Here is a 27,412-nt window from a genome sequence, read left to right as displayed (position 1 = left end):
CTGGGTGCTCTGCGCCTATTGGTTGCTACGAGCCGAAGCGGGTAGCTTGCACTAGAGTGAGAAAGGTTCAGCAATACTTCGTGGGTCGACTTGGATGAATGTAGCAGGTGCATCTGTAGATCGGAAACGATAAAAAATGGTGTCTACCGAGGTAACGTTTCGATAAGTGATGGTCGGGAGATGATGGAAGCGGTGTCGAAGGTCGGAGTGGAGAGCTCCGCGAGGTTTGGTTTCGGAGCAGGCAGTCAACATGCTCCGAAGTATAACCGCCGCGCCTTCCTCCTAAAGTCCTATGCCCGTGCAGACGATCTCGAAAAGAGGTACTTGAAGCTGCGATACTTCTCATTCAGAACACCCTTTCGCGTATGATTCGTACAAATCGCGGAAGGTTTGGCTGGCTTGTTACAAGCTGCCCTTCAAGCCTTTCCTCCGTCATTCTTCCTCCAACTGCGCGTACTCGTTTCTAGGTCAATTAAGACGCAGTAATAGACGCAGTAGTAGTAGGTCAATTACGGTACTACAAACGAAGAAGAGAATCCATCTCTGCCTCAGACTGTTGGCTATTCGTACGAACCCCTACACAAACAGTTTATAAACCCAGTACCCCACATAAACAACCACCTTAGCCACCCCCCTCCCCCACGCCTGCACCTGCTCCTCCGCCTGCCAGAGCACCCACGTCTCAATACTCGTTCTCGGCGCCCCAGGCGTAAACAACATCGCATTCTTCGCGCCCTCGGTACGCCGCTGCGCAGCATGCGCATGCCTAAACATCTCTTGCTCATACCCTTCTACATACCGGCCCAGCGCCTGCACTTGACTAACACCCTCGCCGGCGGAGCTACATGAACTATACGCGACGATCTGCTCAGTAAGAACCATGGCGTCGTAAAACGCGGTATTAACGCCAATGCCCGCAAACGGCGTCATGACGTGTGCTGCGTCGCCTAGGAGCGTGATGCCGGGTCTGTGTGGCCAGGTGAAGCCTACGGGGAGTTGGTAGAGGTTTCTCCATACGAGTCCTGTTTCTGCTTTTTCGATTGCGTCGAGGAGCTGGGGTGACCAATCGTGAAGTTCCTTTCTCAACACTGCTTTCGCTGCTTCGACGTCGTTTTGGGCGTCGAAACCGCATGTTTGGGCAAAATCTTCTGGGTGCTGACCGTAGTAGGCGACGTAGATGGAGGAGTCGGAGAGTTGTTGTATGGAGAGGGATTTTCCGTCGGAGTAGGCGAAGACGCTGCCTCTGTTGACGAAATTGTGGAGGTCTGGTGCGGCGGTTGAGGCGGAGGGGATGTACATTGTCCAGCCGCCTAGACCGGCGTAGTATGGCTTCTCGGATGTCAGGAGGTTGCGTGTCTTGCTGAAAGCGCCGTCGCAACCTACGATCAAGTCAAAGCCGTCTAGTACCTCACCGTTCGCAAAACGCAAAAGTAGTCCTGAACTGCTTTCTTCGACGCGCGAGAGCTTGTAGCCCCAGCGAACGGTGTCATGAGGTAAGCTCTCCATGAGCATTCTCCTCAGATCTGTACGATCGATCTCTGGTGCGTCTCCTGGGCTCAGCTTCCCGTCTGCTGTCTTGCGTCCACCTCTTCTCAACCATGTCGTGAGGTTTTTATCGGTGACAAGCAGACTCTCGCCATCATAGCGCGCATACTTTTGGAACTCGTCCCACAAGCCTGCCGATTTAATTGCAGCGAGACCTGTGTTGGCGCGCAAGTCCAAGGTGCCGCCTTGCGAACGGTAATTGATGGAGGCTTCTGCTTCGAAGATGGTGGTGCTGCAGTCACTTTGGGCGAGTAACAGGCGTGCGAGCATGCAGCCGCCGGGGCCTGCGCCAATGATTGCGATTTTTGGTGCCATGTTTTTGTTACCCTTTGATGTAGTATTGCAGGACGAGGTTGACGATCAGCGCTGGTTTGGTTCTTTCATCTCCACCTGCAGCTTGGCTGAGGAGCTTCTTAAGGCTTGTTGAAGCTTACCTGTCAGGCCTCCAGTGACGCTGTCGCATTGCGCACCGGGTTAGGTTAGACGATGCTAACGGTGGCTGCCTTGTGTAACGTGGAGCAGGAACGTCGGTTCTCAGAAGCGAGACGAGGAAGAGCGGCCCGCGATACCATCCTGCAAGTCGAGCAAGAAGTGTAGATACCACAATAGAACGCAAGAAGCCAGAGCAATGTTTTGATCATTGTATGTGCAGTGCGCGAGAGAAGTATGTGCAGAGTAAGACAAAAGTATATACAAGAAGAAGTGCCTATGTGCATCCACATGGTTTCCAACAAACCAAGAGCGGGATGCATCTAGCTCATGCTCAAGCTGTACTCGGTAACACTGAGCTTCGCCTTGCTACCAGAGAAAGGCTCAGTGCCAGCTCCCACACTTGTCAAGATCTGGCTGCTGGGCATACCATGCTTGCCAGTAACCTCCTTGACAAACTCCATCAAATCGCCATTGAAGCTGTTAATCTGCTTCTCAGCAACAAAGCTGAACACATTCATCTGGCCGTTCTTGCCGTTGTACAACTTCCAGCTGTTGCCAGCCAGGGTCACGGTAGCAATGGGGCTGCCCGTGGCGGAAATGGGACCAGCGCCTCCGAGAGCACCGACCCAGATCATGATCTCGTACTCGGGGTCACCGCCAGCTTTGGAGGAGGTAAACAGGTCGTAGGAGACGTTTGCGATGAGGTCATCGCCGGCGTAAGACCATTTCCAGACTGAAGGGAGGGATTTGATGGATGAGAGAGCCTTCTGGGTAATTTTTGTCACGACGTTTGCGTAGGACTTAACGTGTCCGGGGCTGGAGGAGATGTTAGTATGAGTTTGGTGTCAGAGAGAGAGAAGGACATACCCGCCAGTCCAGGACCATGAAGTGTGCCACTTGAGGGTCTTGCCACTGAGACCATCAACGCCGGTGCATTGAGAACCGGATGTGGCGTCGGCTTGGCCCCAGAGGTTGTTGTAGACGGTGTAGTCACCGGTCACGGTGCTGTCCCATTGGCCGCAGTAGTCTGCACGCTTCTGGACGGTAGCGGTAGGTACGGCGAGGGCGAGAGATGCCGTGCTGGCGATGAGGAGTGCGCTGAACTTCATATTGACAGATGATAGTAGTGGAAAGGAGTGTAGTGGTCTATTCGTTATTTGGAGTGCGGGTGGTAGACTTGAGAAGATGTAGATCAAGTTTAAGTACAACGTCAGACATCGTACGAGCTAAAAAATAGAAAGAGGAGAACGTGCTCACGGAGTATCTGTGTTCGTAGTCGACCCCGTTGTTTCGAAGGAATGAACATGTCAAGCAAGCTATGCCCAAACGAGACGCTACTCCTCTCCAGGGTGTCCCATGGTCAGGCCGTAGACTTGTCGATCATCCGAGAAAGGTGGGAGGGCCACTTGGCACATTGGTGGATTTGCCTGATAGTTTAGTATTGATGGAGCTGACGGAAGAACCTCAGAAGCTGATCAGCAGCCCGTTCTCCAAAGACGATGTTCTTCGTGATGTGCATCGATTTTGCGATGCGTCGGGAATGCTCCGCGCGCATGGATCCCTGTCTGTCAAGTCAAGCTTCCCCACAAGTCATTCCGTGCGCCTGAAACATTTCGCCGATGCTTGATGAGGGCAATATAACGTCGGTGGGACTAGGGAATAGGGCTACGGTAATTTTCCGACGCTCATGCGGGTCCAGACATGACCTCAGCTTCATGTCTTCTAATCATTTCGGACGAACGATTCTTCGACTACAAGCGAGCTGAGAAATTCCATATCGGCTTCATTACCGGTATCGCAGAAAGACTTCATTGTCGGCTGGAGTTGTAAGCGACGAACAAATGCGTATGGCTCGAAAGCGACTCACGGTGCCCATATCGCCCTTCCTGTCGACCTTCCAAGTATTGCCCGACTGACGAATCTCGTGCTGAATGTAGAAGGGCTCCGGTTCTGATGTTTTCCAGAAGCCGGTTAGCTTCCTAGTAACTTGCCTCACTGGCTCTCCTACTGCAGGCGTAACGGGTGCATCCAGCCAGGGCTGAACATTTTCCCACTTCTTGTCTGGCAAGTCCCACCTACCACCGTCGGATGCCTGCATGAGAACATCCACATGAAGTTCCTCGATGTGAGGGAAGTACTGGAGGATCCGGCTGATGGCAAATGAGGCAGCATTGGGCTTCGCTGCCTCACCAGGGTTGACGCGAGCATTCCCGCGTTTATCGATGAACACCTGTGGACCACCATTCCACCAGTCGTATCCGGGCCAGATAGCCAGCCTAAGCTTCTTAGTCCTGCCAATGATTGGAAGTAGTGCGAGGAAACGAGGCGACATCTCTTCGCGCGTGGGGACGTAGTAACCGTGAGCCCCGCGTAGCTGGCGCTGGACCTCCACTGTAATACGCAGAGCGTCATCGTCGCAGGCACGCTCTGCTTCTTCGGCAAATTCGGTTCCGAGCCTCGCAGCCACGACATTACTCAAGGGCTGCTCCTCCGAGTCCGGCGTTGTTGGAGTGACCTTTGACAGCAGAAGACGGTGTTCTAGACACTCTTCTCGTAGCTGCCGACACGTTGCTACAATGTTTGGAGGTGGACGGGAGGGAAGATAGATGCGTGTATCGATATAGGTATCCATGGGTATTTGACGCGATCTGTACAAATGCTGGGTGTCCTTTATCGAAGTCGATGTATAGACGTACTGCGGTAGGATCAGGTAGCCAAGAATCTCGTCGCGCAACTCGCGCGGCAGGGCAAGAAGTGGTGAAACATTATTGGAGGATGGCATGATTTCAATCGATTGCGAATTGGCGCTGGGCATTGGTAGTTGAGAACGCGAGGGTTGTATGTCTCGCTGGGCAGGCGGTTTATGCTGCAGCCTTGCGGAGCGGATTTCCGCGCTCCGCACGTGGTCTGTGAGGGTGGCGATGGCACGCCTGATCAGAGCAGAGTCCAGCTCCTCTTTTTTCTTACTACTAATTGTCTAGTCTTCTCAGGTACAGATTCCCCTGATGGGATAATTGGCATCTGACAGATAGATGGCGAGGCGTGCGCATCTATCGACGCTCACTGAGGCACAGGGCAGGAGCGGAAGACAGGGTTATTCACAGTGAACAACACGCCGCGACACTGAGAAGAGATACAAGCGGTAAAGATGCTATAGCATTAGAAGTACTGAGAGAGGATCTTGCTGCCAGGGGTAATGTCGGCCGTGGCGCAAATGCGGAGACCTGGGGATGGTTCGCAGAGCGGGATGACATCGTGCATGGGCTCGGCGGGGCGCGTTTGCGGCTCCAGCACAAACAACTTCTTGGGCTTGGGCTTGTGATTGAAGCAGGCAACACCACCGCATGCCGCCGTGCCGAACCTCACTCTCATCGCGACATGCATACTGATCTCTTTATGTCATCTCACTAATAGACACTCAGGTACAGAAATATCCGCCGGTTCCAAACAGCCTGCCGTCGCGGCTCAATGGGCGCAGCGTTGCATTACCGCTGTACCGCGTGCCCTTCGGAAGCTATCTGGAGTCCCAAGACGTTGTAGATCGGCCAAGAAGCGGTCTGGCTCCATCACGAGATCATGGCGAACAACGAAGGAAGGCGCAGTATCACCCAAAGGCTGACGCCATGGTGGGCATTGCGCTCGAACGAAGCCGCGCCCCAGGATACGGAAGGTGAGAGTAGCGGAACCCAAACAAACGCTCCTGCCCAGGTACGGCAAACCTCATACGCACCTTCCACCGTTACGGCACGCCGCACGTGCATGCCGACAGCAACATCTGCTTTTGGCAGGCATGAGGCCATCATTACCCCTTCGCTCCTGCCATACGCTGACATGCAACAGCCCGCGACCCTCTTTGCTAGCCCTACGCCCTCCCCACGTCCCGAAGCCGCGAACAACCCGCCCAATATCTACCAGCCTCTCATTCATCAATACTTCGCAAACCCAGGAGCGACATCCTACCGAGGCTCCTCGTCACGCGGCCGCCCATACAAATACAGCTTCGCCCCACGTGGACGGCGAAGACAACCTCCTTTCGCTCACAGGCTGTACAACCCAACCCCTCAAGCACCAGAAGGTGAAGGCGAAGGCGAAGGTTCAATGTCAGAAGATCCGTACGACCACGAGCTTGCGATGGCCTTGCACTTGGACCTGTTGGAAGACGCCGAGAGGTTTGGAGAAGAGGATGCGGGCATATACGATCACAGTGAAAGTGATTCCGGTGCCCACTCCCGGCGCGTTCACTTCACCGACGGCGACTGGGACGACGAAGCAGACCGAACTCCAGTTGGTGCACCAGCTCCCTTTGGAGGCCCCTCGTCACCCGCGAGCAATCTCCACCGTCCCTTCAACTACTCACATCACCACATCATGCCCGGCCCTTCGAAGCGCTCGCGCGATAGCTATGAGGGCCCAGAAGAAAAGGCCACCGCACACGTCCTTAACTTCAGGGGTGCCATCAGTGCCATGCTATACAACAGCATCAGCCCCAACCCTCAAGCGAACGATATCTGGCCCGAATGCCGCAGTTCCACAAAACTACCCGCCAAATACTATCTGCTCGACAAGAGCAAACTGCTCGCATCTGATCAGGATCCAAAGCATCCCCCCTCTAAGAAAAGTGGAAAGAAGGCAGTAAAGACTGCAAGGAATGAGGCGTCGCATGACGCTCTTCCTAGTCCTTCGGTTGGGCGCCCGAAATGGAAGCTGCCGGTTGAGCTTGTAGAGATGATTGCGGAACACCTCAACCGCGACGACATAAAATCACTGCGTCTTGTAAGCCGCGAGATGAACAAATCAGTCTCGCAAGTCATCTTCCGGACAGTGGTTGTTCCCTTCAATACCGAGATCTACGGCATGCTAGCACAAGAGCACAAGCCTGACTTCAAGGGCAAAAAGCGCGCACGAATCGAGCAACCCAGCTACTTATGGAAGAACGCAAACGGCGATGAAGTGTACAACGGCCACGGCCTCGACGTCTTCCGCGGCTTCGGTACACACATTAGGAAGTTTGGCATGAGCTTTGAAGTCAACGAAGAATCGCTTTCTATGCCGCCCGTCAAGTCACTGACGGAGAAAAAGACAAGCTTTTGGGGTAACTACGACTGGCCACATGAAGAGTATCGTCGCTTCGATACTGTCGCTGGACTCGAAAATGCCGCTGATGAAACACCGCGGATGAAAACAGCATTTTCCGAGCTCAAAAGTGTCAGGGAACTGGCGCTTTCCATTGATAGCGGTTTAGGATGGCTGAACGGACCGGACAGATCTATTCGAGCACGTGTCTTGCAAAAGCCATCTCGCGTCTTTGGCACTGCCAAAGCCATCCCAGATCGTAGAGCCCAGGCCCAACAGGAACTTTGGAATCACATTGAAGCATGCCACCAGAACGCTGGTAGCGATGTTAGACTGGCCACACTATACAGGATGGATGGTCAACTCCCTCTTGCCGAGCTTCAGGATGCCAACAATCTTGCAGATGAGCAACCACAGATGCCCTACTTGGATCCTCAGCTTCTCCATGCTGCTACTCCTTATGAACCCGGCGATCTCCCTGTTCCTAATAGCTTCGAAGACCCGTATGTTCTGGAGCGCTTTGTGTCAACCCCACCACCTTCAGGTACAGGTATTCTGTTCTCATCGAGTAAAATGCCATCGGAAGGAGCGCACCTTGTGAACCCTGTCATACCCGCCAAGCTCACCAAAGCGCAGAAAGAATGGCTATTGGAGACTGAGTGGGCCCAACGAGCGTTCATGTCTTCGTACATGCTCTCTATCATCGACAACCCGACCACGTTCGAACACGTACATACGCTGAACATTTCCGGGCTCTCCGATCGTTACCTTCCAATGCTAAATCGTTCGGATTTCTGGGACGCACTACCAGAACTCCACAACGTTACTATCATGGTGATTCCATGCTGGCGAACTGTGCAAAAGGACGAGGCCGGCTTCGTTGACGCGCCAAAGATTAGCCCCACGCAAAGCCATGGTATACTATTCGACCTACTCCGCCATCATGTTGCTGGTCGAGCGAACATCCGTCATCTGAAAGTTGGTTTTGTCACTGGAGGCGAACATGCTGAGGGACTGTACGCGAGGAACAAACTTCTATTTCCTGCTCCCGTAATGGATATACGAGGTCGTTCAGAGAATCCTCCTTCTATCCATCCTACGGTGCTGGTCGCGACTGATGCAGCTCTTGTGAAGGCAGGTTTGCTTCAGTTCCCTCATGTAGAACAACTCGTGCTTAACAACTGCTGGATTACGCCACCAGCTTTGCGCGAATTCGTCAAGATGCACGATCGGTACAAGCTACAGACTTTGGTATTGGATTCGGTGTCACTTACGGGCGTGCTGCGTCCTAACGCCAACCCACACCCGCAACCAGCGGCATTCCACAATATAATGCCGCCTCATCTTCCGGTAGGTGCACTATTTGGCGCTGTCGGTGCCCAAGGTCCGCAATTAGTGCCAAATCAGCAGCAGTTCCTTCAGGCTTATATCCAGACGCTTCAAACGCAACTTCAACACCTGCAGGCCAACGCTGGAGGTTTTCAAAACAACAATATAGCGGCCTTACATAACCAACTGCAACAGCAGATCGGACAGGTGCCCAACAACCCAGGACAACAGCCACATAATCAAGCTCAACCTCAACCTCAAGGTCAAGGACAAGCACCAGCTCAAGTTCAACCTCAAGGCCAACCCCAAGCTCCGGTGCAGCCACAGGCGCAGCCAAACCAGCAGGTTCAAGCAATCGCTCAACAGCATATCAATTTCGCCACTGTGGCCCAGCTCGCTCAACAGGTCCATCAATTGCAAACGCAGTTAATTCTGGGACAGCAGCCTCAACCTATTCCTGCGTTAGCAAACAATCCAGTTCCAGGCGACGCTCAGTCTGTACTCAAGGCACAACCCCGTGAAGGCTCTTGGATGGACATCATTGATCAAATCTCACCCGGCACCAATCTCTCCGACTTTGGATCTGAGCATTCCAAGGCCGACGGCGAGCGCACTACCTCACTGCGAACAATCGAGTTTGTTTCATGCGGTTATGCTAAGCTGTCCAGCTCATCCTTTGATCAAGCTGATGTCGATCCTCTTGGCATGGCTGCTCATTGGCGCAACCAGATGCTTAGCAAGCGTATTGTCGCTCTTGCGCCTGCTATGCTGAGCGCCAAGTGGAGCCACCTGGGTGACATTGTGCAAGACATCGATCCTTCCGAGCTAGCTGCACTGGATGCGGCCTGGGACTTGAGAACCGGCTGGGAAGACGCTGAAGCAGCTCGCGCCGCTGAGTTTGATGGTATGCTTGCTGGTGGAACAGGGCGTTTTACCGGCACCATACGGCATTCGGATAGGGTGGCTGACGAGGCTTCTGCGAGTTAGTGGAATGCTTTTGAACGCTCTGATCTCATTGCGTGTATGCTGACATGACACCTAGATGTTTCTGAACTTTCGTCCCGGTTTCAGCGGCTTGGTATGTGATGGGAGTACTGATGAAGCTGTAAGATACTACCGGCGGAGTGTTTGTCTGGTGTCTAGGATCTACTGTCAGCGGACTAGGCCACTTGTTCGAATGTGTTTACTAGCGGCATGGGTCTTGTACATCAGGTGTCAGCCGTGTGACGAGAGTTTGTCTTGATTAGACAGGACTCTGTGTACAGCGGCTTCAGTCGGCCATGTACAGTAAAGGGTATAGATGTAAGATACCAAAATCAATTCATAATCAACTGCTCTCTGTATGTGCAATAGCAAGCGAGGCTAGAATAGCTTCAGATTTCACTCGGCATTGAAGCGAATTGCGTGTTGCGCTAAAAAATGTAGGCCTTTGTATGCTTTGGTGAAAGGGGTCAAAGAAGTCTACATTAACACTATACCATGTGTTCCCAAGTCCATCACGCAACTGAAACACTAAAGTGGCTCTTCCCTTTTCTCCAACCCGTAAGGTCACAATTACACCTTGCCTAACACACCCTCAATACATCAACAACCATGTCATTCCAAATTCACATCATCGCGGACATCAAACCCACACAAACCGGACCGGATCCACGTCCCACCACCGAGTCCTGGGAGCAATACATGGCACGTTTAGGTCTCCCGTCCAACGCGAAACCGCTCGACTTTCCTGATGAAGCGGCAAAGTACGATACTAGTGTGACTGTTGCGGAGGACTATGCAGCGCATTTGAAGGAACGGAAGGAGATGTTGAGGGAGAGGGCGGCGAGGGCTAGGGTGAGGGCTGTGAAGGAGAAGGAGGAGGAGGAGGAAAGGGAAAGGGAAAGGCTGGAGGCTGAGGAGCGCGAAGCGAGGAGGAAGAGGTATTTTGGGAGTGAGGAGGAGGGGGAGGAGGAAGGGGAGGAGGAAGAAGTAGTTGATGCGGAAGGTGCGAGTAAAGAGAGTGATAATATTGTCGCGGATGGGAAGGGTATTGAGGTGTCGAAGCGGCGGAATGTCTTTGGTAGGCTGAAGTCGTATCTTGGACGGAGGGTTTTCGGGAAATGTAGGAAGGAGACATGAGCATCTAAGTCGCCAGATGAGACACTTTCGATATGTCGCAGGATCAAGGAACAGTCTGTTGTGCAGAATATGTCTCATTGCTGCCAAAACATACTCAAGACTCACTTCCTTTGTGAAGTAAGACAATATTGACGCTCTGAACTTGCATGGAATGCTGTATTTATCACGTCCGCTCCACCATCACAGCAACACCATCATCATCACACATCCACCATCCCCTACCACCATCCTTCCATCCTCTCTTCCACCAGCCAAAACCCCAACCCACCAACTCCACCATGTCATCCTACTCCATATCCTCCTCCCCCCTAGCCACCTTCACCACAGACCTCATCTCAAGTCTCGCCCTCCTCACCAACAGCGCCCTCGACGGTGTCGTCGCCGCATTGATCACCCATCACACACACCGCGCCGACACAGAACTACAAGAACTACAAGAACTTAACAGAACCATCTCTTCACTCCAGGCAGACAAAATAGAACTACGCCACCAACTCCTACAATTCCAAATCCAAACCGGGAAAACTGTCTCTGAGCTGAGGGCGGAGAAAATGGAGTTGAGTCAACAGGTTCAGGTTCTCCAGACGCAGGGTCAGAGTCAAGATGGGAAGATGGTTGAGGAGCTGAGGGAAGAGATGCAAGGGTTACGAGGGGAGCTGAGGGAACGCGATGTGAAGATTATGGGGCTGGAGGAGAAATATGACCGGCTTGCGACAGAACGGCGTGGAAGGGTTTGGGGTGTGGTGCGCAGCGGGCTGTGTTTGGGGATGTAGGGGGGAGGAGCATGTGTATCTAAAGGAGGTTTTTATAGCTGGGGTGGAAGTCAGGAAATAGAATCATGTTGTATCTAGTCTATCTCTATCCTTTCCATGCAACATGTCAACAATCTATACCGCCACTACCCTCATTTTTCCACAAACTGTATTCACTCTTCGCACAACTAACTACTCATAACCCGCGGGCTCAATCTTAACCGGAAAAGCCGGCTCATCCAACCGACTCGCACACGCCGCCTTCCAATTCTTCGGCGTATACCTATCCACAATAGCCTTGAACGCGTCCAGCGTGCAGAAACTAGTATCGCCGTCTAGATGCTTGCCCGGTGCTTTGCAACCAGGTATCTCCATGACTTTGTCGTTGTACCGGAGACGGACGTAGTAGTCGTTTAGTTGGTCGCGCTGTGCGGTGGTGAGATCGGTGATGGGCTTGCGGGCTATGCCTTCGGGGGTGAGGCTGGAGTCGGAAGTGGTTTTTGTGCTGCCGAAGAGGGAGGACCACCAGCTTTGGGTTTTGAGAGTGGGGTTTTGCTCTGTGGGGGCGGGGGGGTTTGGGATGACAGTGGGGTTTCGCTTGCGGAACATTTCGACGGCGATGTGCGAGGTGAATGGGGGCCATTTCTCGCCGTTGAAGGCACCGAGCGATGTGAGTACGCCGGCTAGGGTAGTATCGTGGCATCCTGACATGGCGAAGCGGATGTTGGTTTCGCCGCCTCGTCCTTTGCCTAGTTTGCCATCTACGCCACCGACTTCGACGATGCCGGAGTTGCCGTTGCGCTCGACGCTGCCGACCATTCGGGAGGTGATGTCGCCCATTAGGCCGCCGATGCCGAGCATACGGTACTCGGACGACTCGGTGTAGCCTGCGTACCATTCCTCGACCGCGATCTTGTCGATAATGGCACGGGCTTTGGGGTCGTAGAACTCTTTTGGCAGCTTGGTTTCTGGGCCGTGTGCATCGGTGGCGTTTAGGGTGTCCATGATACCGGAAAGCCTAGGGTGAGAGTCCACGGCTACTTTTTGCTCCCCCGGCATCCATTTCGAAAGCACTTTGGTGAGGTAGCGCATGTCTTCGGTGTCGTTCCAACGCTCAGCTGCACGTTGCGCAAATGCTCGGCTCAGTTGAGCGAAACGTCTACAGCTTGCGTCGTTGGGGAAGAGCGTTTCATCAGCCGGGGTTCGGGTGATGATTGTTGGTGGAGGGAAGTCTGCAGTTCGTGCGGATGGGGGGTAGAAGCCCCAGAAGGCTTGTTGAAGAGATTCTAGAGCGCGTGGAATAGGCGTTGCGCGTAGATAGATCATGTCACTATCGGAGATGAGCTCGGGCATGAACTTCAGTTGGTTGACGTAGAGATGGCGAAGGCGCTCGCCTAGGGCTAGAGTTGTTTCACGGCCCTTGTCTGTGAGTTCACCGGGTTGACATATGGCATCGAATTCGCCTTTAGGTCCTGATGCAATGACTAGTTGTTGTTAGTGACCGTCCGGGGTAATTGGACGAACATGTTACCGGGTCCATCATCCATGCCAAAAGTTTCAAGGCGGCGGCGGTATTTCAATTGATCCCATTTCGAAAAGTCCTTGGTGTTCAGTATTATACTGGTAAGTTGTCGGGCGGAGTTGCAGTAGGGCCAATCTTGTCGAGTCAGAAACCCCTCAGTCAGCTCGTGAGAGATGTCTTACAAGGTGGCAGTCCAGTCTGGTAATGTTAACAATGGCACTGTAGTGCACGGACTAGAATGCTTACATTCTGGAAGCGAGGAGATACAGGGCTTCTTTCGCCTATGTGTAGACGTCAATATACGAGTTTGCCAACATGTCAATAACACATTGATGTTACACACCATGGCGAAGTAACTAATATCTCAGTTAGTGGTGGCACGAAAAGAAGCTATGGCATTGGTGCTCACAATCTGTACGAGCTGCAACTCAAGCTCTTTCGGATAAAGCTTATCGAGCTCCTCCTGCGAATAGAACTGCCGCGGGATTAGGGTTGTCATCGTATGTTCTATCAATCACACTGATACTCGGAGATGAAAATGGATTTATTATTAGAGCTCTTCCGTTATGCAGAGCATGAATAATGAGGTTGAGGTGGCCTAAGAGGTTTCTGGAGAAAGCCCGCAGTCACGTGAAGCGTGTGGACGTCATGGCGTCTCATTGGTCGGAGGTATTCCGCACAGCATCGCGACACCTGCACGCGATTTGTGGCGGCACGCATTTCTGTACAACAATTCACGCGGGACGGTCTCCTGGATTAACGGGCGTTCTTTGATTTGACAGTACCGCGCAGATGAGGTCTTGAAGAGCAATTGCAGGTGTGCAAACTTATACGCCAAAAAGTTTCGACCTCACCAGCTAACCATCGTCGCCAGCGTTCACCCCCCTCCACCCCCCCTCAGGCTCGCTACAGCATTATGCTAAGCGCATACGTATGTCGACAGTGCCGGACACGCCTGGCCCGACGCATTACCCCCGTGCGAAGCCCTCAATGGCAACCTAGAGCCACGATCGTTTCGCTGGCCGGCCGAAAGCCACACGATGCCACGGAACCGCCAGATGAAGAAGCATCTACGCAAAATAGAGATGAGGAAGACGGCACACAGGAGACGAATCGCAACGGGCCAAATATACGATTTACGGGCGCACGCGACGGGCAACCTCCCCACAGCCAACAACCACTTGGCCGATACTCCAGACTCATCTACAACGAAACAAATCAAGGCTCAACGTATGGTGGTGGTGAAGAGGAACCTGCATACGTCGGTGCAGTACAGAACGGCTCGTCCGGAATGGGCACAGCTTTCGCTGATCCAGTGCTCGATGCTCTCCGCCACGGCAAGATCAATGGAGCCTGGAAAGCGTTTGAGAGCATCTATACTTCACGCGACTGCAAAGCCTTGACAGAGCCAACAGATCGCGATGCGCAGCTGTTAAGTGAAGACCGGGTATTTGCGAAACTCCTCAGAGCCGTCTCGAGTACCTTTTGCGCAGCCAGCCCGGGTTTGAAGGTTACACCAACTGCAGTACTTCTCAAATATGAGCAGCTTGGCATTGCTCGGAAGGAGTACTGGGTTAGACCAACAATAGGTTATCTGACGTATGAAATCATACGTGCTGTAAACACCCCATCTGGATCGGCAAGAGACATCCCTTCACTAGTCACGGAGCTGCTGTCTGTATGGCGACTCTTCTTCCAATGCATGGGGCCAGGGAGCGGTACCATAGAGTCTGTCAGTACTGAATGGCACTTACCACCTGTCGACACAATTCCGGATATGCTTGATCAGAGACAATTTAACATGCGCTTGCAAGGCTACATTCCCAACTATGTCGCTAGTCCTGCCTTGGCTTTTTGTGCTGTATATTTCTACGGTATTTCGGACGCACTGGATCCAAAGACACAAAAAGAAGCCGCTCCCTTTCTAGCCTTCCTTAGACAGCTACTCGCCGGCTCATTTGTAGACTCAGTATTGAAACACACAGAAACCCCGGACTTTAAGAAACTACCAGAAGATGTCCAGGTCACGATTATGGAGGAAATTAATGACGCTCCACGAAAAGCCCTAGTAGCTCTTGGAAAAGCCGGCGAGACCCTTGGTCCAGATAATACAGGCGACGAGTACACCAACTTGGAAGCATTCTATATGACCAGGATAGGGCGTGCTGTGTCAAGCAAAGGCTCGGCAGCCACGCTGGACAGCATGTGGCGAGAGACTGAGAAAACATACGCCGCGCAAGACAAGACTATACCCCCCGCTATATACAACGCCTTTCTTTCTGGGTACATGACTGTTCTCAGCCCACAGCGCTCCGTCGAGGTCTGGAACCACATGATCGCTCACAAGGTCGAGCCAAATATGCACTCCTGGGTTGCGCTTTTGGAAGGATGCGCAAAGGCAAGGGATCTGGATGGCCTCAACGCAATGTGGCAGCGCATGCTAAGAACCGGTCTAGAGCCAAGCAACTATGCTTGGACGGCCCGTATCAACGGCTTGATGTCCCTGAAACAGGTCAACGAAGCCTTTGTCGCTCTGGACGATATGGGCAAACGCTGGGTTGCAGCCGAGCACGCTCTCGCCAACTCTCAGAAGCAGACCAAAGGACAAAAGGGTCCCAAAAAGGTCCAATCTTCCAGCAAAGCAGCGAACCCATGCACAAAGCCTTCTATCGAGGTCATCAACGGCGCCATATCCGCCATTGTACAAAACCGTAGCGAGAGAATGCACCACCAGAAGAAAGTAGAGTTAGTACAAAAACTACTCACCTGGTCGAGGAACTTCCAAATCAAACCCGACGCCATCACATACAACTCTCTCGTGCAGCTCTACCTTCGAGCAGGCGACCGGAGCACCGCCTTCAAGATCCTCGCCCAGATGGAAAAAGACGGACTGGAAGGCGACGCAGCCACACACACGATGCTCATCAGCGCCGCCTTCGACAACCAAGTCTTCGACAACCTCACCTCAACCCAACAAACCGAACGCATCCTCAAGATCCTAAACGACCTCGAAGCCAACGGCCTCAAAATGAACGACTACATCTACGCCACAGCCATCGACCGTCTCCTGAAGAAATACTCCAATTTCCACGCCATGCGCGCCGTCATGGAACACATGACATCCCGCAAATTCGTCCCCAGTGTCCACGTCTACACTTCGCTTATAACACACTACTTCCAGTCTGACCCCCCCAACATCGCCGGCGTCGACGACATCGTCCTCCGCCTCTTCAGCGCACCGCGCATGCCCAGTGACCGCGTCCTCTTCGACCGCTTGCTAGAAGGCTATGCGTCCTTTGGCGAGGTGGGCAAGATGATGAGCGTGCTCACGCGCATGAGCAAAAAACAGAATCTGCCTGGTTGGGGCGCCATGGCCGCTGTTGTGCGTGCGTTAGCTCAAGATGGCGATTACGAGCGTGCGCGCGCGATTGTGAGGGATGTGGCGCGTGGTGAGGGGGTAGCGAGAGGGGGTATCATGGGGGATCGGAAGGGAGAGGCGTTTTTCGTAAGGACGATTCGCGAGTTGGGGTTGGCGGGGGAGATGGACGGTGGGGAGTATATGGGGGGTGAGGGGAGGGGAGTGGGGGATTTTGAGGGGGGGATGATGGGCCAGCAAGAGTATCAGCAGGCGACTGCGCAGTTCGAACAGGTTGAAAGTGCGCAGTATGGTCAGCAATCACAGCAGCAGCAGTATCAGCAGCCGCCTGTCATGGAGTATAGTCACGATGGCACGACCACTGGGCTTGAGCGCGAGCCTGGTAGCGTGGATGAGGAGGATGTTCATGGCTTCCTTCGGGATGAGCCTGAGCAGGGTGAGAAGAGGATATAGAAAGCCTTGGATGCTATGTATAATGATGTATCAATGACACTTTGCCCACAATTATCCTCTTCTCTTTTTGTCGAGGTTGTAATGACCCGGCACCAACATGTTCTCTGGAGTACACGAACGACCAGCTTGCTATACGCTACGTCGTTGGCTTGACTTCAGTCATCCCCCACTCAAGGCATCGGTTGGCGACTATGCCTACCAATCGACCGTCCAAGCTAATCCAACTCCCCAGGCTCGCATGATTCAAGAGAAGCGATTAGGTTTACAAGTGAGGCCCTCATAGTAGATGGACTATCACTGTTCACGATAGCACCTTATGCGAAACGCATTACTCCATATTCTCACGACGCTCGCCTCCAGCCCAGCCGTGCTCCAACATCGTCTGTTCCTGAAACGCGTAAAGTGCAACAAGCTCACCCAAGACCAGCGATCATGGGGAAATCAAGTGAGGCTTGCACGGAGCTGTGAGTTGTCAAAACCCACGGCACGGCAAGAGCATCGACCGCCAGTTCAAAGACGACACGAGACGCGCGTCGCGTCAAAGCCGTCTCGAAGGCCTTTTCACATTTCACATCTAGTAGGGAGTAGCAGCGCTTCCAGTGATGGGAAAGTGAATGTGGCATGACTGGATTTCGGGGTCGAAGACCGTGAAACAGCAGTGTGTGTGTTCTGTGGCTCCATGGGTAAGAGTTCAGCCAGATGACGGGTCAGGGTCTGAGGGTTCTGGACACTAGACCTCTTTTTACGGTTTGAGGCGGGCCGATTAGCGGTCGCCCAATGTCTTTCCGTGGTTTATGCGTCAGGGTCGCTGTGAGAGACGGGCTGAGACGGAAGTGAGCGGTTGTGGATAATGGCATGATGGTCTGTTTGACTCCGACGCTGGTGCGCAGCGGCCGGGGCGGACGGGCGGCTTGTGGTTCGCTGGGTTTAGGGAATAGAACGTGCGACTAGATTGCTGCGGCTTCTGGATCATGACATTGAGTGATTAGGAGGTTCTGGATGCAAGAAAGTGTGTCTCTGTGTACGCGGCCTTTGGAGAGGGGTACAGAGAGCGCCAAAGACGGTACACAGAGATGTGTTGGCAGGGACGATCTTTCAAGTCTGCAGTTGCATGCTTCTGAAGTTCGATGGCTGTAGTAAGTCTATGGTAAGTGTATAAGGCCGGCCAAGTGATTGTCAGCCTGCCAATGCTACGCATGACAAAGACGTGTAGGCATGGCCTTGTTCTAGAGACCGGTGTAAGCCCGCGTGTAGTACTGTCACCAAGTCTCCAGCTGCAACACTTGCAATTGTGTCTCTCAATTTGAGGTTGGAAATTTCCTCTGCGTGCTGATGACGCGTCCCATGCTCAGCCTTGCTCCAGTGCGAAAATTGTGCAGCTGCTGGAGCATGGCGCAGGAAACGTTCCCACGAGTTTCCATGAGGTTGGCCGATAATCGGTATCGTGTAAACTGGCTTTGCCTGTACCTGCGATGCAGATCTGATAGGTAGGGCTTATCCTCATCTTAGCATGGGTTGCTGGCTACGCTGGAGGGATGAGCTGGTTTTGATTGGGCGGCAGGACCCGCGCGGGCATGAAGCAGTGACAGCTGTGACGTCTTAAGTCGTTGTTGACTCAAGACGAGTGTTTCAAGATTCAAAGGTCTCATGGCCAGTGGAATCGGGGAAGCTGGTCGGGTCAAGTCACTCCATGGCACTGGGACGGAGATTGCCGGACTAAAGACCGACTCCGCTCAGAGGACGGGACCATGTAGATCAGAATTTGCGGCTGGCGCTGACAGACTTGACAGGTGAGCTCGCAAAGCTGGCATAATGCGGTAGATGTGGATGTGGACTTGTCGCTGCACTGGGCGCGGCAGGTTGTCCGGAGAGGCGTTCACGCTGACCGTCGGCGTAGACGCCAGATGGCCCTGATGGCTGGTGGTGCTGCGGAATGTGAGCAAGTGCTGCGCCAGACGTACGTATACGAAGGCTTTGTCATGTGCAGGCGTTGCATAGTAAGATGGTGAGGTCTAGAGTTGGCATCTAGACTCAGGCTCGTTTGCACTTGCTCTGCTTGCTGGCTGGCATGCAACCGAACTGGGCGCCCGCGCCACCAAGCCGGTAGATTGTGGCTCAATGGCTGCACGGCATGGAAGTTATTCGTGCAGGAGAGAGAAAAGAGGCCTGAGTGGACGAATAGCAGCGGGGTTCGCAAGCGTGCCCAGAAGGGTGCAGTATGACAGCACAGCCTCAGTGGTGGTGCAGCAGGGCAGGCGCTGATTCGTCTGTCCAACTTTCGGGCTCGGCGAGTATGCGCCGACAGTGCATCAAGTGCGTATGCCTAGCTGCACGAGAGTATACGGAGACTCGCCAGCTGGGTGCCATGGCCTTGGATGTTGTTGAAGGACTCGGGTTGCTTGTACGGTTGATAAAAATGACAGCCGTGACGTGACGTCAGAGGCTGGTGCCGTGGAAGCACCGCAGAGGGGAAGCAGATATCCGAGAATTAGCATTATGCTGATATTGTGTCTAGTGTACTAAGAATGGTGAAGCCGACGAGATGACCCGGCGCTCAGGAGAGAGGAAGAGCCGAAGTTTGCTGGGCGGAGGGCAGTGATCGGCGGGCGAGGGAGCCAACCGGGTTGGGCCTGCTTCCTTCTATTTCGAGAAGGGGGACTCCGCCTCAGTCTGAAACGGCAAGGGCGAGGGCCCCAGCAAAGAAGCCGCCGTCGCCCATCCTCGCCCTCGCTCTGCCTCTCTTCCACCATACTCGCATCCGACAATTGCACTCTGCATCAACACCAACAACAACAATCTTCTCACCACCAACACACTCGCTCTATCACAACAAACGTGCTCGCAGGAGGCGCGGATCCATCGGCACAGCCACACTTCCGGCAGAACCGGCCCAGCGTCGAGCTGACGACGACTTTCCAGCAGGCTAACCGCTCCTGTCACGCACCCAGTGCCCGCAACACAACACCCCAAGACTGCCGCTTGCCTGCCTAAGGACCGCTCAAACACGATCAGCGACTCCCCAGCAGTCGAACAAACAATAGCGACATGGCTACCGCCGTCCAGCCTGCCATGACCATGGCCCCCTTCAACGGCCACCCGAACCAATGCGTCGACCCCAATGAGTTCTTCGACTTTGGCCAGATGCCCTCGCCCACGCAGCCTGCCACTCTGAAGCGGGAGTCCAGTGCGACGTCGACCATGGCCAGTCCCACCAGCACAAACATCGACGACGACCTCCAGACCCCCGCAAAGCCCAGCCACGAGTACGAGCGCTTCAAGCAGCAAACCGGCCTGCCTACCAACTCGCTTCCCGGCCTTAACGCCGGCTACAACACGGGCTTCCCCATGTTCTCGTCCACTGGCTTGGACGAGATGGCCATGATGGGCGGCGACTCCATGATGGACGGCGCCTGGAACAACGGCCTGCCCATGGACGTCGGCATGAACATGGCCGTCGACTACCGCCAGAACAGCTTCGTCTTCAACGAGGCCGCCCAAGACGACTTCGTCGACCCCAGCGCCATCACACAAGAGGAGGTCACCAACGTCAGGGTCTGGCCCGGTATGCATCAACAGCAGGCTGCCATGGCCAAGGCGCAGGCGCAGGCCCAACAGCAGCGCGCGCAACAGTTGGCCCACCAGAAGCAACAGCAGGCCCTCCAGCAACAGCAACAGCAGCAGCAAGCGCAACAACAGCAACAGAACCGCATGGCCTCCACCAGCTCGGCCAGCCGCAAGACCTCGAGCCCGCTCAGCGACGCCCACACCGAGGAGATGATCACCCGTGTCGTCGCACAGATCCGGGCCGACAGCCAGAACGCGTCTGCCAACATGGCCAACGACAACCAAGGCCTCCTCCCCCACATCATCCGCGCAAAGAAGGACGAGGAGGACATGGACGAGGACGAGAGGCTGCTTGCGTCCGAAGAGGGCAAGAAGCTCAGCTCCAAGGAGCGCCGCCAGCTCCGTAACAAGGTCTCCGCTCGCGCTTTCCGCTCGAGAAGGAAGGGTAAGCTACCACGACCCCACTGCATGTGCAACATCAACTAACACAGCCAGAATACATTGGCCAGCTCGAAGGCGAGGTTGCCATGAAGGTCAACGAGGCCAACGAACTCCGCTCCCAGAACCGCCTCCTCATGGAGGAGAACGCCCGCTCGCGCGCTTTCATCGAGCGTCTGCTCCGCCACCAGGCTTTCACTCCCTTCCTCGAGGAGCTCTCTCGCGACGAGTCGCTCCAAGCCAAGGCCCCCATGACCTCAATGCCATCAACCGCAGCACCCGTCGCCGCTGCTCCTGCCCCCACTCAGTTCCAGCAACAACAGCAGTTCAACGGCATGTCGCAGGCCGAGAACACTCACGTTGGTATGACCATGGTCCCCGAGCCCCAACTCGACTTTGCTATGCTCAACCTGAACACCAACAATGGCAACAACTGGGGTGCTAACAATGGCTTCAACTTCCAGCAACCCGTTGCTTTCGCCGTCACTGAGCTGCCTGAAGGGCCCACCAACCCCCTCGACATCGAGGCCATGTCTGGCAAGGGATACAGCGCTATCCTGAACGCCGAGGACGACTCGACTGTCGAGGAGGTCAAGGCTGACTACCCCATCGTCGAGCGCCCCGTCCAGTCTGAGTCCACCCCCGCTGCCGTCGATGAGACTGAGGAGGTAGATGCCGAGTACGACCTGTACTACTCTTCGTCCGCTCCCTCCACCACTGCCGCCGCACCGCTTGAGGACCACGAGGCGCTCTTCACCAACCCCGAGAAGGCCTTCGCACATTACTCCCTAGTCATCTCAGACGAAGCGAACGAGGCACTTCTAGCAGAGCGTCTGGCGAGGAAGATTGCTGCCATGAGCCCCGCCATGCAAAGATTAGCCGACATCACATCGTCGTTTGACTTATAGCCAATGACTCTACAATTCGTCCCATTCTGATCTTTCCTTCTCAAACACTGCAGCGATTTTTGTTTTCATAGACTGTCCTACATGATTGTAACGATTCCCTTTGTTTGATCATATATATCCGAGTCGGCTGTTCCGACGTGCGACTTGGGTTTCAGCCGCAATCAGCGAGTAGTAGGCCTTCTTTTGCTTTTCCTTTGTTCTTTCGGTACTGCGCGATGGTTCGTCATGCATACCTTGATCCTTGTTCTGGATGGCGTTCAACGGGCAATGGGTTTTCTTGTAGATATATTCTGACCCCAAGGTCTGTTGGGGGCTGATGAAGTAGTCGGAACTGGGGTTACGTAGAGGCGGATGTGGGGATTGAATATAGTGATGAAGTTACTTCTTGTCCTACATGCTTGACTGTGATGACTTCTTCTTCTCTGCCCCTTCTCACTCATTGACTACAGTGTCGCCATCCATCCATCCATCCATCCGCCCGGTCCCAATCCTTCCCACCCACCCCCACGCCGCCTCTGCCCTACACTCTTTACCCAGATTAACCACACGAACCGTCCGTCCTCCTCCCCCGTATCTGCACCCTGCCCCAATGCACGTCTACCCTGCATACCGATATCGCATCCCGACAACCGTCGTTAATATATTTCCCTACACTACTCCACGTCACATTCCACCTCGCGCATTCCTCGTTACGATGAGGAATGTGGTCCCTCTAACAACAGTGGTCTAAAACACGAGGGACGCATGCGCCGGGTACTATCATTGACTCCCGTTGCGTGTAGTGATAGTAGGGATAGTGTTATAGGGGGGTATCCTGGGGGTATAATGGAGATTGTATGGGTGAATTGCAGGGATGGTGGTGGAGGAGGGGAGATGATGGGTGGTAGATGAGGGAGACGGGAAGATGGAGTGGGAGTATGTTGTTGCAATGGTGGTCGGGTGGATGGCGAGGCACGGTAAACGTACATGCGGAGAGATGGGTGCATGCTTTGTGTTGAAGACATTGGAAAGAGAAGTATCACACTGTCCAGGTAGATACGCATACGTTGAACTTGATGAATTAAATATACCTTGGACTTGTATCCAGCATCCGGAACGCCTATTACCCTAGTATACACAGAATTCTAAACTGGACATTCTTCTTCTTCTCCCTCTCTCGTTTTACTTCCTCTCCATATCCGCTAGAGTCATACCCCCGCTCAACGCGTTCCTCGCTCGTGCATGTTGGTCTTGCCAGCGGGTGCGTGCGCCGTCGACGGCTGCGCCTTCTTTTGCTGCGACGATTGTCGTGTAGGTTATGCCGAATGCTGGGGAGGTTTGTTAGTTGGATGTTGTGTTGTTGGATGTGATTGAGGAAGGAGAAGAGAAGATGGGGTGGTGAGGCTTACCTAGGAAGGCGGCTAAGGAGGGGAGGTAGGATCTTGGTACTGCTGGCATTATGTGTGGATTGGTTGGGTGTGTTGGGTGTTGTTGGCTTGCTTTGTCGGCTTGATTGATGATTGGTAAGATGAAAAAGATTGCCGATTACTTGTATGCAAGACGCTTATTGTATGTGCGATATGAGGTGTTGAAGGTTGATGGAGTTGAATAGCTGAAGATGGATGTGACTGGATGTAGATGATGAATATCAACGGAAGAAATTCATCCACCTTATATCTATCACGATTCCTTGAAGCAACAATCACGATCGCGGTGCTTACCGACGATGCCATTCCTCAATGCATACAGGTTGGTTGCGTGATCCCATGTTACCAACATGAAGGCGTGCGCCTCACACCTACATGCGAAATCACAACTCCGGCTTCTGAGATCGCGAGACACGACCGACAGTCTATAACACCATTGGCCGAACCCGCCAAATGTACGATCATGTCGTATGATACGCTCCTGCGTGTGGTTATTTCAAAAGTCCTAGTGGCGAGACACATGCAGCAAGAACATCGTGTTCGGGCGTTGCCGGGATGCGTGTGGGGTGACCGTTGGCGAGGGTCGTACGATAGTAGGGCGACCGCTCAGCCGGGTTTGTGCGCATGGTGGGTACGTAAACCTGCTTTTATTAGCTGCGCTTTGCGATTTTGGGGTTGCTGTTTATAGTGATGGGGTCGTGATTGTGTGTACGTTGGTTTGATGGTGGAGGGAGAAAGAGGGTGGGGGGCTAGGGCCGTGGAGGCAATAACGATGGGTCACTTTGGATATTGGAGCGTTAACGTGCTGCATTCTTCAACCTTCATTTTAAGATAATTTTAGGGATCTGGTTGCTAAAGAGGTGGTTTTTGGATGTTTTGCGAGTCGAATACCAATGTTTTGGCAGAAGCATTTCTCACGGCCTTCTTTCAACTACACGCGCATAAAGAAAACAAGTATGTATGGAAGTCTCTCTGGAACTCCAGTCCTTGTTTGTGTGTTGGTTTTGAGAGACCTGAAAGAGCTTTCCTACTGAAACGTCCTCGGTGGTTGGCTCATTACACTGGAATCCAGCAGCGATGCCTCAACCATTTTGGACCCCGCACTCATCACCCCTTCTCCTGTGTCATGATCTTCTGCGAAGTCATGAAGCTGCTAGATACGCTTCAATTTTCCGAAGTGCTTGCCTTCCTCCCAGTTGCGTTGCCACTCCTTCTCGGTCATGCACTCACCGGTGTGAATAGTCCACATCTTCTCCAGCCAGAACTCCTTCGTGAACGTTTCATGATCGAACAGTCGCTCCTTAGCCAGTAACTTCTTGCTCGTCTCTGTCTTCGGCGTAGGCCGGATTGTAATGTCAATGAAACCGCCCTCGTCAATGAGCAACTGATTGTCGCTCATCCCTGCAAGCCACCCGTAGAATATTCCAACAGCCGTCCTCATCAACTGTAGATTCTCAGGACGTAGAAGCTCATTGTCAACCTCAACGGTAAACTCGACTTCAAGTTTTGGACCAGTGGGTAGTGCGTTGTGAAGACGGAGGACTTCGCGCAGATTAGGAGTTTGAAGGTTGACCTGGCCGCTGGAATGGTGACGCTCGAGGAGTGAGACAGTTTCGTCGGCTTCGATAAATGCCGGTGTACACATCATCAGAAGATTCATGGTGGGGATACACATTTCTTCCCAATTCGTAAAGATACGAAGTGGCTCACCGTCCAACCTTGAAGCCAGTACGCTAGAGACTTCGTGGTATATTTGTCGGCAAGTGGTGAGCAGTCCCATGCACGGGATACGCTTCGTAGCAACGCTAATGCGCGGCATGGCTCGCCCACGTATCGTTTTTACTGTGTAGCGACGTGTTTCGGCAGGGAAAAGGTCGTAGATCTCGAGGCGGATGTCCTTGGGGAGGTCGAGGAACCGGAACGCTTCATTGTCTGTCATCGCGGGCTACAAGGAGGTCGCTCATCAGCTTAGTGAACCAGACGCATGTACTCGACAACACCTACTTGTATCTTGGAATCGGTCGGATTAGAGTTGCGCAAAGTCGGGCGGTCGACTGGATAGTCGTTGTCTATAAAGCAGGACTGAAGTCTGAGGCAGTTGATAGAAGCGACAGTGAGAAGTAAAAGTAGGTAAAGCTGAAAGAATGTTGTATGTTTATGTACCAATTACGGACTAGTAAAAAACGTCAAAGCTCTAGATGCGGAGAGGCAGCGCAAGGCAGTCACGTCTCAGCGAGAGTAATGATTCAAGAATATCGCAAAAGGACGTAGCGAATTAAGGTAAGGTTTGGATTAATTAAAGAAATATTGATAAACTACTCGGACATTTGCCTGCCGTGCAGAGAGCTGCAGATATACACCAATTCCTCCAAGCAAGATGACTCCTCCACCAATACGCATGCGCGTCCTTCTTTCCTTTCCGCCGTTCTCAGAGACAGCGACGCTCTAGCCAATAGCATGTACACGCGAGTTCGGGACTCGAGCGTGTACAAGCATGAGGCGTGCATCCAGCTGTCTCTTCCACCATTGTCTTCGCTTCCGCCGCCTATGCGTGAAGCCGGAGTCCTAGGGCTGAGCAATATTGAACCAACCAGATAGCGCTTGCGGGCCGGCCCAGTTGGGCCGACGCAGGTGCTGTCTGATCTGCTACGAGTCCGTGCCCAGATGATATCCCACGCCTCCGGCTGGCTACCAGAGTCATCGTTGAGTTGGTCGTTAATTCGTGTCGTGTTCGTCGTAAAAACATGTATCGTCCGTTGAAATGGATGCCCATGCGAAGGAGTAGAGATGTGCTAAGAACCAGCACTCTAATCATCACGGATCTTCGTAATCGTAGAAACCATCGAAAAGATCCGTGACCACCTTGAGCATCGGCTCCATCAAGGTCCTCTCATCCTCCGGTAGTCCACCAAAGATGCGCAGTCGTTGAGTCTCCAACTCTTGCTCCTGCTCCTGCTGTAGTCGAAGCCGGGTTTGCCATGCGGTGTAAGTTTGCTGCCAGTGGTTCGCATTGGCACTCGCAATGGAGCCTTGAGGATGGAAGCAGGAGCTGGTTGCGGAGAGAGTTGAAGAGGTAGTGCTGACCGACTCGCTTCGAGTGTGGTTGATGACCTGCGGAGGTGAATTGTCGTGGTTGTTGTTGCGGTTCCGAGGACGGCTTCTAGTTCGTTTTCTGTTGTGACGTTTGCCCATGTCGTCTATTTCAAGTTCTTGTGGATGTGTGAATAAGTAACAATAGGGTTGAGGGGAGATGGAGAGTGGTGGGGCGAAAAGCCGCAAAGGCGGCTGATAGTCTCAGGAGAGTCAAGCATTGGAGCAAGATACCTACCCAGCCTTATATACATGGGATGACATTGAATCACGTATGCAGGTACAAGCTAAGTCAAGGATGTCAGTAGGCTGCAGAGTGACTCAGAGCCGCACGATGGTGTGACGGGGAGAAGGAAGATGCTAGATCATAGCCTAGATGACAGCGAATGCGGGCCCACTATTGCACCCGTGCCCGCTCATGATTGGTCACATGGCATCGCCGAAATTCGGGACCTGCAGGAGTCATCCTCGCGGCGGGCATGCACAACTCATGTCTCCACAGAGTCTTCACCTCTCTTTGCTCCAACTCAGCGCAATTTCCTTGTTTCACCTTCTTTTGCTTCTTCGACTCACAACTCTGATGACATGTATACGGACAAAGGGCGCGCGCGTGATGTGCACAACCGTGGCGGTGCGCTATTCTGCCTTCTCTTCCTACCACGGGACTCTTGCAAACTGGGGCTATGCAACAGTCACCGCGAACTCAGGGGACAAATGACTACAGACAAGCGCATGCAGGAGTTGTACCTGTTGAACGACCGACATGTGCCTGGCCATGCGACAGCCCAGGATCGCGGAGGGCGGATGGAAAACCTCGACCGCGCTCTGACCGCCATGGGGTCGAGGGCGACGGGATGCGCTGCGTGGGGATGCCACATCACGTTGCCGACCGCCATGTCGACTAGACGGTGAACGTGAACCCGGAAGTTATACTATGTGTTAACATGGGATGAAGTTTTTGATGAGAAAGACATTCGCACAGGCTCCCAAGGTCATTACTCACGTCATCTGCCACACTAGCCACACGGGTGACCAGTAATCGCGATCGCACCTCTCGCCATCAGTTCGGCACCCGACCAGCGGCCATGTTCGCAGCAAACCTGGAATAGCAGCTTCAAAGATTTGTCGCCTAGTCGCTGCCTACACCCGCGAACGAAGGATCATGCTAATGCTAGCCAAGCCAAGCGAGTTAGACGCGTGCCTGCGCAAGGCTACAGGCACGTCGCGCAAACACGTGCTCAGGAAGGCTGAACCATCCAGGCCTCCATGAGACGACCTTACTAATCCTGTATCGACGTCAACGACATCTTCTGCCTGAGGCACTCGTCACATCATGAGAGTCGGTGCTTTCCCAACATGTTTCGCCGACATCTTACTTCCGGCTCTCCACCATGTGCACCCCG

The 27,412-nt window shown here is 53.5% G+C and overlaps 9 protein-coding genes across 9 annotated transcripts; 4 read left to right on the top strand and 5 right to left on the bottom strand.

The window, feature by feature from the left end:
- Positions 1-576: 576 nt before the first annotated feature.
- J4E86_009443 (uncharacterized protein) lies at positions 577-1,815 on the bottom strand (the record flags this gene model as incomplete). The annotated part of the gene is made up of 1 exon (XM_051449949.1): positions 577-1,815. The coding sequence occupies one exon, from the start codon at positions 1,813-1,815 to the stop codon at positions 577-579; it is 1,239 nt and encodes a 412-aa protein (XP_051298794.1).
- A 482-nt stretch (positions 1,816-2,297) lies between these two features.
- On the bottom strand, positions 2,298-3,086 carry J4E86_009442 (uncharacterized protein; the record flags this gene model as incomplete). Its single annotated transcript, XM_051449948.1, has 2 exons — positions 2,298-2,793; positions 2,845-3,086. The coding sequence occupies 2 exons, from the start codon at positions 3,084-3,086 to the stop codon at positions 2,298-2,300; spliced, it is 738 nt and encodes a 245-aa protein (XP_051298793.1).
- A 613-nt stretch (positions 3,087-3,699) lies between these two features.
- On the bottom strand, positions 3,700-4,759 carry J4E86_009441 (uncharacterized protein; the record flags this gene model as incomplete). Its single annotated transcript, XM_051449947.1, has 3 exons — positions 3,700-3,795; positions 3,845-4,625; positions 4,674-4,759. The coding sequence occupies 3 exons, from the start codon at positions 4,757-4,759 to the stop codon at positions 3,700-3,702; spliced, it is 963 nt and encodes a 320-aa protein (XP_051298792.1).
- A 977-nt stretch (positions 4,760-5,736) lies between these two features.
- Positions 5,737-9,366, top strand: J4E86_009440 (uncharacterized protein; the record flags this gene model as incomplete). The annotated part of the gene is made up of 1 exon (XM_051449946.1): positions 5,737-9,366. The coding sequence occupies one exon, from the start codon at positions 5,737-5,739 to the stop codon at positions 9,364-9,366; it is 3,630 nt and encodes a 1,209-aa protein (XP_051298791.1).
- Positions 9,367-9,972: 606 nt separating this feature from the next.
- On the top strand, positions 9,973-11,273 carry J4E86_009439 (uncharacterized protein; the record flags this gene model as incomplete). The annotated part of the gene is made up of 2 exons (XM_051449945.1): positions 9,973-10,441; positions 10,687-11,273. The coding sequence occupies 2 exons, from the start codon at positions 9,973-9,975 to the stop codon at positions 11,271-11,273; spliced, it is 1,056 nt and encodes a 351-aa protein (XP_051298790.1).
- A 2,541-nt stretch (positions 11,274-13,814) lies between these two features.
- J4E86_009438 (uncharacterized protein) lies at positions 13,815-16,603 on the top strand (the record flags this gene model as incomplete). Its single annotated transcript, XM_051449944.1, has 2 exons — positions 13,815-14,004; positions 14,046-16,603. 2 exons carry the CDS (start codon positions 13,815-13,817, stop codon positions 16,601-16,603), a joined length of 2,748 nt encoding a protein of 915 aa, XP_051298789.1.
- Positions 16,604-19,648: 3,045 nt separating this feature from the next.
- J4E86_009437 (uncharacterized protein) lies at positions 19,649-21,513 on the top strand (the record flags this gene model as incomplete). The annotated part of the gene is made up of 2 exons (XM_051449943.1): positions 19,649-20,612; positions 20,663-21,513. 2 exons carry the CDS (start codon positions 19,649-19,651, stop codon positions 21,511-21,513), a joined length of 1,815 nt encoding a protein of 604 aa, XP_051298788.1.
- A 1,161-nt stretch (positions 21,514-22,674) lies between these two features.
- Positions 22,675-22,950, bottom strand: J4E86_009436 (uncharacterized protein; the record flags this gene model as incomplete). Its single annotated transcript, XM_051449942.1, has 2 exons — positions 22,675-22,820; positions 22,902-22,950. 2 exons carry the CDS (start codon positions 22,948-22,950, stop codon positions 22,675-22,677), a joined length of 195 nt encoding a protein of 64 aa, XP_051298787.1.
- A 1,122-nt stretch (positions 22,951-24,072) lies between these two features.
- Positions 24,073-24,858, bottom strand: J4E86_009435 (uncharacterized protein; the record flags this gene model as incomplete). Its single annotated transcript, XM_051449941.1, has 1 exon — positions 24,073-24,858. The coding sequence occupies one exon, from the start codon at positions 24,856-24,858 to the stop codon at positions 24,073-24,075; it is 786 nt and encodes a 261-aa protein (XP_051298786.1).
- Between the last annotated feature and the right edge of the window lie 2,554 nt (positions 24,859-27,412).

Source organism: Alternaria arbusti (genome assembly GCF_024043155.1).
Source record: "Alternaria arbusti strain BMP 1465 chromosome Unknown scaffold_17, whole genome shotgun sequence".
Taxonomy (NCBI): Eukaryota; Fungi; Ascomycota; class Dothideomycetes; order Pleosporales; family Pleosporaceae; genus Alternaria; species Alternaria arbusti.
Note: the sequence above shows the minus strand (reverse complement) of the source record. Positions and strands in the feature narration are given on the sequence as shown.